Source organism: Triticum aestivum, chromosome 5D (genome assembly GCF_018294505.1).
Source record: "Triticum aestivum cultivar Chinese Spring chromosome 5D, IWGSC CS RefSeq v2.1, whole genome shotgun sequence".
Lineage (NCBI taxonomy): Eukaryota > Viridiplantae > Streptophyta > Magnoliopsida > Poales > Poaceae > Triticum > Triticum aestivum.
The window spans coordinates 245931460-245941804 of NC_057808.1; the positions used below are offsets into that span (position 1 = coordinate 245931460).

The 10345-nt window shown below is 47.6% G+C and overlaps 1 protein-coding gene across 1 annotated transcript; it reads left to right on the forward strand.

Annotated features, from left to right (window-relative positions):
• The first annotated feature begins 290 nt into the window (after window positions 1-290).
• LOC123124612 (uncharacterized) lies at window positions 291-8637 on the forward strand. Its single transcript, XM_044545199.1, has 6 exons — window positions 291-339; window positions 454-524; window positions 1216-1264; window positions 1346-1452; window positions 8314-8393; window positions 8478-8637. The coding sequence occupies exons 1-6, from the start codon at window positions 291-293 to the stop codon at window positions 8635-8637; spliced, it is 516 nt and encodes a 171-aa protein (XP_044401134.1).
• The last annotated feature ends 1708 nt before the right edge of the window (window positions 8638-10345 follow it).

The following is a 10345-nucleotide window of genomic DNA, read 5'->3' on the forward strand; positions in this document are numbered from 1 at the left end:
TTTGACTTGCAAGGGATTTAATCCCCTTCAATCTCTTTCAAACCTCTTCAAACCCTGCCAAACCGAACAAGGCCTCTAGGGCTAGGGTTAGTATTTTAGCTGTTGGTCACCCTGGTGAGGTACACCATTTGTCTTTAAAGGGCAGTATAATTTTTGTACCAATACGATTACTAAGCTAGTAGTTTTCATTTATGCTTTTTACTGGCTTATTGATTTGGTAAGAAAAGCATTGGCGAAAGTGTATCTGATGTTGGATCTGGATCTAAATAGGGCCCAGCTGAGCTTTCGACATGTCTGGACGTGAGGTCCGTGAGTATACCAATCTCAGCGATCCTAAAGGTTCTTGATTCATCACTCTCCTGTAGCCAACAAGTTCTTACCCTTCCTTGTCTGTTAGGCATTTAAATTGGGATCATTTTGATGACATTTGGGATTTGTGCTGTGGATGTGCAGATAGGAAGTCAGGGAAGGGGAAGGACAAGATCGATGATGAGGACGTCACCTTTCAGCGCATGGTTGCAAAGGTTATCTGGATTGTATTGTTAGTTTAGTACTGTACTGCATTTGATGTATGTCTAAACACATTATTTTAAATATCTGCATATAAGATGTTATTATATCAAGTCTTACTTTTCTGCCATTTATCCTATTTTTGTAAGAGACAATTTCATTAGCTGCTAAAATATAATTTAAAATTCAACAAAGAAGAGGTTAAATTTGGCCAAAATAATACTTTTGATGTCTGAATGAATGGATTTGCTAAGTTTTGCACTTATGTGGTGTCAATCTGGCATAGCGTTGAATGTGCTGGAGTGGTGATTTTCTTCTTACATGTTGCTGTGCTAGAATATGCATTATATATGGCTTGGTGCTGCTGATATAGAGTAGTACATTTGATGTTATCAGAATAAGTAAAAAAAATAATGTAGACTGAATTTCATAATTTTCTCTACACTGTGATAGATCATCCAATGTGGTCAGAAATATTTAACGGGCTGCCTTAGGTTGAGGTTGCGTGTATACTCTGCTGAGATCATTGGTTTGTTGGTAGAATAACATTTATATTACTTGGTAGCTGGGGCTGTGAGATGTCACAACATTTCCTTGCAAGCTCGATTCCCTTACTACTGCTACCAGTTGAGTTTTACACGCAATGTTCTGATAACATGCCCTCACAGAAATTTTGGCTCTGTACTGGGCGGTTGATGCCAACAGATGCAGGATGTTGCCGGTGAGAGGGGAGGCTACCTTCATGGACGAGGAGGTATTTCATGCTTCTTCAAGGAGGGCTCCATGCCGGTTGCTTGTTAACCATTTTTTTTTGTATTACTTTTATGTTTTTCAGCATTGGACAGTGATGATTTGCTTTACCTCAAAGAGCAAATGGAGGCCGAGGAAGATGCAGAGCGTCTTCTTCGCCGTACAGAGAAGCGGGCATTTGCTGCTTTTAAGATATCCTCTCTTTATATTTAATGAAACAGCGTAGCTTGCATTTTATAAAATAATATTGGGTTTTTATCAGTTTTGCCATCGGCTGTCTAACGCTACTCAGTTTTGCCACTAAATGTTTTCACTAATAAAAAATGCCACTGTTCCGTTAGACACAAACTCAGAAATGCCATTTTTCACCGTTACCGTCTGGTCAATACACGTTGACTGGAGGTAGATGACAAAAATACCCCTGTCCGTTTATGAACCCCCCGTCTCTCTGTGTTGACTTGTGGGACCATTTGTAAGGGGTGCATGAAAATAGAATAAAAATTGTCGTCTTGGGGTTTCGAACCCAAGACCAGAACCTCCAGTAAGGAGCGAGCAAACCAACTGATCTAAGGAGATGTTATGATGCAGAAGGAGATATATCCATTATATGTTATATGGAATAATATTCCAACACAGCAACGCCTCATATATTTTCCTGTTGCTAGATAGTTGAACTTCGGTTTGAAAGTTAGTATGGACAACAGATCCGCACGAGCGGCTGGCCGGCTAGAAGAAACTGTTTGGTACTAGTAGACATAAACAAATGAGGTAGACCGCCACGCCCAAATTTTTTGATGGTCACACACTAATCGACAGAAACAACACATATGACAGCACGATCACATGGTATTCTATATTTCTATGAAAATTTCAGCATGGTTGCTGCCCATTTTTCTGAAAACGACACAAACACAAAGTGGTTCACAGACATAAATAAGGTTGTTTTTTCAGCACACACAAATCAGGTTCACAAACATAAATAAGGTTCAATAACATCCACTTGTTGGTCGAAATATAAAGGTCCAAATTCTCAAACATGCATAAGGTTGAAAGGAAACATGTCCAGGTTCACAAGCAAAAGGTCACGATCACACAAACTTCACATATGTAGCTTCTTTTTGCTTCTTGTGTTTTTAGCAGGACTGTCTGGTGGTTCCGCATTTGCAATTCGAATATGCATGGGAGACGAAACAAATCCACTTGCAGGTCCATCGGTTGTGGTACAAACTTCATTTTGCATGTGCTTCCTTTTCCTAGTGTTCTTCACACTTTTTTTTTCGAAACAGAGGCAAAAGTTTTGCCTCATCGACTAATTAAGAAGAAGAGAATTGCCCAGTTATTTACGGAAAACCGGGCGAAAACCAATACAAATGGAGCATGGACTAACTCCTCACATGGCAAGAAACCCCACAACAGCACATGCGGCCCCTCCCAGACTCTCCGAATACACAACGTCCACAAACCCCGATATTGCTACTACGCCAAGAGACCCCCGACAAGAACAGCTCGACACAAGACATCAGGCACCTCCCAACCCTCAACGACAACCCAATCAAAGCGGACAAGCCGAGAGATCGAAGGTCATCCATCAAGCAGCGAGAGACGCCTTGCCCATGGCGCCACTCTTTCCTTTGCCCACCTTCTTTTGTTTGCCCCTTATTGGTGTCCCCGTCAAGAGGCAAGCAATCGACCTGCCCAAACCAGGTCTAGCAACCTCCACACTGGCGAGCAAGTCACAAAGTTCCTTCGCGAAGAGAGCATCTGGATTTGGAGTAGGTGCCAACACACTTGGCTCAATGGTCATGTCACTCACAGGCATCACCTGCTCCATGGTCGCAAACGAGGGAACATCAGCAACATCTAGAACTCCATGCTCCATGACACCAAGAGGTAAACTGGTTGACGCCTGACACCCAATGGACTTAGGAGATGGAGAGATTGAAACATCCAAATCACCACACTCCTCAGCATCAAGTATCTGGCTAGAATCCAGGGGTGACGTTGGCGATAAAGCCACAATTGAGATCTCAGGAGGGTCTACCTTCGGTTGTTCGACGGACAGAGGCAGAACCGAGCCTCCACACAGCTCCCGAAGCTCAGGCATGATCTGCAGCACCGGAGTCACAACCACATCATTGCCTAGACCCTCATAGGCCGACGGTGGCGAGCTGGCTCTAGCACGAGGGGAGAAACAACCATGAAGCTCGTCTCCCCTCTCGACCTCGAAGCTGCCATCAGGCACAATCAAAGGGCGCAACACATGAGCACTCTGCAACACAGGCGGCGCCAGGGAGAGCCCTCCTAGTGCAGCCTCAACTCGCTCCATGAAGCTCTCCATCCGCAACATCCAACCTTGCATGGAGTCAACGACATCACGCAGAGGTTGGACCGTCTCCTCAAACCGGAAGGAAGCCATATCAAGGAGCTCAGAGCACAACAACTCGGCCTGCCTCTCCAAGGCAGGCCGCACTGGGATATCCGCCGAGGCCATAGAGCTAGCAGGAGCAGCAACGATCGATGCCCAAGAATCGCGACCAAACGTCTTCGAGAGGGGCGTGGCTTCTTTCCGGACCTTGCAAGGAACTGAAGCTTGTTGGTGTCCGACAGGGAGGCGGGGCAATGCTGACAAAGTAGGGCTTCCCAAAAAGCTGAGGGGACGCCAGGCATTGCGGCACCCACGCGCTCGATGACCATTCTCAAGGCATCGAGAACACCTAAAAGGATCTCGACACTCCGCTGCACGGTGTCCAGGATAGAGGCATCTGCAACATCTACCATGAAGCCAAGCGGGGATAGGACGGGGAGCCAGTGCAGGGCCTAGTGATACAGGGCATTGCACGTTGCGTCGCGGCATCACCTTTTGCCAACCACCGCATGAATCCGCATCGCACGCCATGCCCGGCTGAGCTGCCGGAACTGAGGATTTGGTAGCCGGCGGCAGCGTCGGCGGGGCCAGCACATCGTCATCCTCTTCATCTTCATTGTCGGTAAGGGAGCTCCACGAGACATATCGCGCCTTGTTCAGACCCGGCTCAGCGCCGACAGGCGTTGAGGATGGCGCCACTTCTACAGGAGTCAGGGACGGTCCGGTGGTGCCAGCAGGAGTCGTGGACGATGCGGTGTTGCCAGCTGGAGTCGTGGACGGCGCTTCAGCAACAGCAGCCGGGGGTGGCGGCGGGGCTTCCACAGGAGTCGAGGACACCGTAGCAGCGCATGCAAGAGTTGGGGACGACGTGCACACAGTAGAAGTCGGGGCTGACAGCGTGGTGCTGCCAGGAGCAGAGTCAGCGGAGGCAGGGGGTCCAAGCCCTCCAACCACCAGGACAGGAGCATGATCTGGAGCATCACGCGCCGCGTCCAGGGCGGAAAACGCGGCGACGCCGCTCGGAGGAGGCCCGGGGCGAGGCAGGGAGCGCTTGCCCGACTGCGCCATCGGAGGTGCTGCCACATCTGGCCTTGGCGGGAGTCCAGCACGGGACAGACGACCTCCAGCTGCCGGGGCGGCCATGCGGGAGGCAAGAGCAGCCGCGGCCAGCGCGGCGGCAGCAGCTGAGGCTTCCGACGGAGTCGGAGATGACGACGCAGACGCGAGGGCCATGAGCAGCACCTCAAGAGCATGAAGGGGAGAGGGAGTGCAGCTGGGAGAGGACGCGGAGAGCAGCCCGGATCTGGTCTCGGCGGCTGAAATGACGGCCGGAGGAGGGAGATCAACGCGGCGCCGCCGGCCGCGGCCGCGGGGTCGCGAGAGCCATGGATTCCGCCTCGACCATGGGCGTCTCGCTCGACTTTTAAGACAAAACGGAATTTAGAGGGGAACAGTGACTACACTTTTCTTTGAGCTGTACAGAAGTTAGTCATGTTGCAAAAAAGAATGAAAATAGATGTTGAAAATACATATAGAAAAGCACATGTTCTTTTGATGTTACCTAGCAGAACTTGCAACCATTGATAGTTCAGGGTCGCCTTCTCCTGCCACAAAAGGGGCTTCCCTAGCTTGGAGGTCAGCCTCATCTTCTCCAAATGCTGGGTCAACTGGATTTGTGCACAATCTGGCAATGCGCCCGAAGCCTCCGCATCGCTTGCACTTCCTTTTCCTAGCGCCCACGCCAGCACCTTCAGCACTAGATCTAATTCTAGTCTTCCTTGGTCGGCCTTTTGGCCTCCTCAACACTGGAGCATGTAGTTTGAAGCCAGGGTCAACAATGTCCCATTGTTGCTTGCCTACCATTGCAGGTATGTTGTCCGCATACGCAGCCTTAAATTTTGCAACGGAGTAGAACTCATGTACATATGGTTCAATTTCTGATACTGGACCTCGTAGTGAAGTAATAAAGTACATGGCATGGATACATGGCAAACCCTTGACCTGCCATTGCCTACAGCTACATGTTTCCTTTGCGATGTCAACAGGGTAATCTCCATTCCCTATTCTCTTTGTCCACTGCAGTAATTTCTGCCTCAACATCACTGTGTCTAATTACCATCATCTCTTTTGTCCTTACCACGAGATACACGCATGTATGGCACCGTGAAGTGGTACTTCTCATGGATCTTCTCTTGAAGAGCAGTAGGGCCAATATCTGGGTTCTTTCTCACCCACTGCCAGCACAACATCAGCAACCCACCTGCTCTTTGCCGGCTTGAACTTCTCACTTCTCAGCTTAGTTGGGCATGTATGAGAGAAAGGACACACCTTGATCTGTAGGAAACAACAAAATCAGTTAGTAGGTTGCTAGTATGTTAAACTTGCCACATTTGTATAGTTACCAGTTCCACAAAATAAAGGGTACAATAAACAAATCAATTAGATGTTAGCAAGTTATACCTGAAATACTGTGCTATTCCTCATATAAGAGCCATGAATTCTCCACTTACACCTCTTATATGCACAACTTGCTCTCAGCCTCTTAGAATCACTCTTTTCGACTGTATAGTCAAATTCACGTTTAATTGTAAAAGTAGAAAGTGCATTCTTGCAGTCCAACAAAGAGGGGAATACCGAGCCTTCTGCAAATAATGGATTCTCCTTGTTATATACTACAACAGGTCTGTCCTCCTCCTCCTCTTCCTCTTCATCAACTAAACCCATGTCTCTATTCTCTTCTTCCTCTTCAGTGTCAGTGGATTCATATGCTGGAGGATTATCTTCCTCTTCCATATCTGCCGAATCATCTTCTTTGGTAGACTTCTTGACTAAGTCTGGATACTGCCGCTCATCATCATTATCCGAGAGAATAGCATCATCAGGTATAGCATCATCGGTTATGTCTCTATTAGCATCGTCAACACTATTAGACTGCCTGACCCTTTGACTTCAACAACTGCCTGCCCTATGTTGACTCTCACTGTAACAAGGTTGTGTAGGTGGATTATGGCTAGGTGTGCTAGGAGTTTGGGATTTTTGAAGAACCTCAATTTGCATAGATATTTTCTTTGAATCTTGATGTTTTCCAAACATCAAAGCTGCATCATCATCACATACAACAGCAACCCATTTATTCTGCTCCCTGTCATAGTACTTCAACTCAACGTAATCACGCCACCCCATGGATAGGTATCACACAGTTTGTGCAGCAATGTTTGTGTGTGATACTAGGTTCTACGAATAGATGAAAATCAAAGCCGCCAACATATCGCTTGAGACCATCGCTATTCTCACGGCTTGTTTCCATCCTAACTGTCAGCATACAAGCAGTATCCGCATCCATCCTGACCATCAGGAACACAAGTACCAAATTGCACGCGATTATCAGTAAGGCAAAGTCAGCTACTACAAATTCTATGTACAAATTTCGACCTCTACAAGTTATATTCAACCACACACGCACACTGAGAATTAGTATACTCACAATGCAGGAATTTCAGAGCCTATGTCATGTTGGGGCGTCCTGTGGCCGATGCAAGCCTCCGATTCGGTCCTGCTGTCCGTCGCCATCGCCGTGGAACAATTGCACTTCAAGACTTGGGAGGAGCTGCGGAGTCAGCCGGGAGAAGCGCCGGAGCTGCCTGCCTCCGGTGGCGGTGCCGGGCGGGAGGAAGAGCCGAAGCTGCGATGCGTGGCGGCACTTGGCGGGAGGCGCCGCAGCTGTGGCGAGTGGGGGCGCGCCGGAGCTGGGCGGGCAGCCCGGCGACCGGCGGTGCCAGGTGAGGAGTTTGGCAGGCGGCGGCGATGACCGGGGATATTGGTTCCGGCTGGGGAAAGGGAAACTGCCACGAACAGATCGGGTCAAGGATTAGATAAGATTTTGTTTAGTTAGGTTAAGACATCTGTATATAAGGACTGTATCTCCTCACAAAACAAATCGTTACCATGGTTCAGTTGGTTAGCTCGCGAGCTTGTGTAGCCCGTGGTCTTGGGTTCAAATCCCAGCCTCTCAATTTTTTTTCTCTTTTTCTCATGCGGCCCTTACAAATGGGATAGGGGTAATTTCGTCATCTAACTTTAGTCAACGTGTATTGACCAAACGGTAACAGTGAAAAATGGTCTTTTTGAGCTTGATATAACAGAACAGTGGTCTTGGGTTCAAACCCCAGCCTCTCAATTTTTTTTCTCTTTTTCTCATGCGGCCCTTACAAATGGGATAGGGGTAATTTCGTCATCTAACTTTAGTCAACGTGTATTGACCAAACGGTAACAGTGAAAAATGGTCTTTTTGAGCTTGATATAACAGAACAGTGGCATTTTTGAGTAGTGAAAATGTTTAATGGCAAAACTGAGTAGCTTTATACAACCGATGGCAAAACTGATAAAAACCCAATAATATTTGGTCAACACCATCCAAGCGTTCCTCTAGCTCCTGGTATGCCAATTTGCGATAGTACACATATTTACTACTTGATCTATTATTCATCATGTGGAATAGCACAGTAGAGACATGCTTTGCCAGGGGTGATTTCTCATTTAACTTGTCGTGCAATTTTCCACATCTTTATTATGTGATTTGTTTCCATTAGTTGGAATAGCAGAACAGAGGAACATGCCTAGCCAGGGGTAGTTTCTCATTTAGATTTGTGTAGCTATAGTCTGTTTGATTTCTTTAACCCTCGCCTTACAAAGCAGCGACTTTAGCTGATTCTGCACCTGCTCTACCCGCCGCTCTTTGTGTCGACGCCAGGCCAAAAAGCGACATAAGGTATGCTACTAAGCTGTGCGCAGCAAACATTAGGTTTCCATCCACCGCGCCCTGTCGTAACATTGGGGCATACCTAATTGGCAGGCAACGGGATCTCTTGAAGAACATTGTTGGGATCAAACCGAAGCGACCCAAGGTTTGCAGCTCTCCGCAAGCGGCAGAGAACGACGGACCTAAGCTGAACCAGGAAGTTTCTGTCAGCAAAAGCCAGCTGAAGCAACGGAGTCTAGGCCACAAAATGTGACTGGAAGCTTGCTTGGCCTGGCGTACGAGAGCTCGGACGAAGAATGACCAGTGGTGTAGGGAGTCACTGTAGGGCTGTAGGCTGCGTGTTAGCTCGCGGCTTTAGTTTCTGGAACCAGTATATTGTGCAATAGTGTGAGTGATTCTGCGTACAGAATCTCTAAAGGTGCTATCAGGTGAATGATTCTGCGTGCAAAATCTTTAAAGGTGCTATCAGCCTCCTCGACAGCCGTCATTTGCACGTCATCACAGCCGTTGCTCATCCTTTCGCCTCTCCACCCGCGAAGGCCAGACCTCCATCCGGGCATATCCCGATCATTAAAAGAACGGCAGTTCTCAAAAGAAAAAGAAAAACATCTGGACTGCATGGTCGGTCTGAACACTTTATGTCATCTAATGGCTTGCATCAAACGGCCATGGACTAGTCTGCACGTTCGAATTTCGCCGCCGAGGAATCTTTGGGGAAGTCCGTGCAACCGCCACATTGGACTCTGACACATCCCGAATTTCGCCGAGGAATCTTTGGGCGTGTCCGTGCAACCGCCACGTCGGACTCTGACACATCCGGCCCACACAAAACCTTCCTCCCGGAGCCCTTTTCTCCCATCCACCCCCCTTTTCTCTGTATCCACACCTGCCAAGATCAATGCCGCCTCTACTCCACTCCGGCCGTTGCCCACTTCTTGCCGGACCACCGCTGCTCCACCCAGGCGCCTTATACTTCGCCCTCGCAGCCAAGGTATCGTCCGCTCTATTTCGACGCCGTCCATGGCGGACGCCATGTCTAGCAAGTGTTCCGCCAAATGTCGTTGCGATTATTTTGACTTTCTTTTTGTTTAACATGAAGTAAGCACGATGGCAAGGTACTCTATGAGGGAGGATGCGTTATTGTGCAACGCGTAGTTGGCCACAAGTGCGGGGTTTGTGGGCATGAAACAAAAGTGCATGGTATTTTGGGGCATGTGCATTCTTGGTTTCATTAGCACAACTAATACACACCCTACAATTTGGATGCGATCCATGATCGCAATGGAAAGTCACTACTCCATCGCTGATACACCATTTTAAACATCATCATGAAGTATTGCACTGCGATTGCACAAGTTGAAAGAATGATGTCAATGGGTGCACCAATCATGGAGATCATAAATTTTTGCTTCTTGTTGGTCAATTCATTGATTCACTCAACGTTGCAATTTGAAGATCATGTCATTGTATAGCCCGGATGCGTTGCCGTGATGTACTACAAGACAGAGGGCAAGCCCTTCAGATTGATACATTGTTGGATAAAACTCAAGGGGCAACCCACTTGAGAGAACATGTGTCGATGAAGAAGTCAAGTTCCAGGAGAGAAACCTTGAGATAAACGCCACTTTCAAAGTTTCGAGGAGTATGGTTGAATTTGGGACCAAAGAATTAAAAAAAACATGTTGAACATCAGGCACTTTATCTACATATATGCTTGAATTGATATCGATCAATGGCTCAAAGCGCGGCTACATGTCGGACATTTCACTTAGGTTTATTCTATTCTTTTAAAGGATGGACATTTGATGTATAGGCTAGATGGCCGGCACCACTAGCACTTAATAAAACACGTACCGCTGAACCCATCCTAGGTGTATCATCCAGTTCTTCTTAGGAGTGCGAGTGACCAGAGGCTCAAGCTTGCGCTCATACCATAACGAAGCACGATGACCCCTATCAAT

Excerpts from the sequence above, each read along its gene's own strand:
- LOC123124612 (XM_044545199.1), top strand. The coding sequence starts at position 291 with ATGTCTGGACGTGAGGTCCGTGAGTATACCAATCTCAGCGATCCTAAA. Across the intron at positions 1,265-1,345 it reads CTACCTTCATGGACGAGGAG|CATTGGACAGTGATGATTTG; the intron begins GTATTTCATGCT and ends TATGTTTTTCAG. Across the intron at positions 1,453-8,313 it reads GGGCATTTGCTGCTTTTAAG|AAAGCAGCGACTTTAGCTGA; the intron begins ATATCCTCTCTT and ends CCCTCGCCTTAC.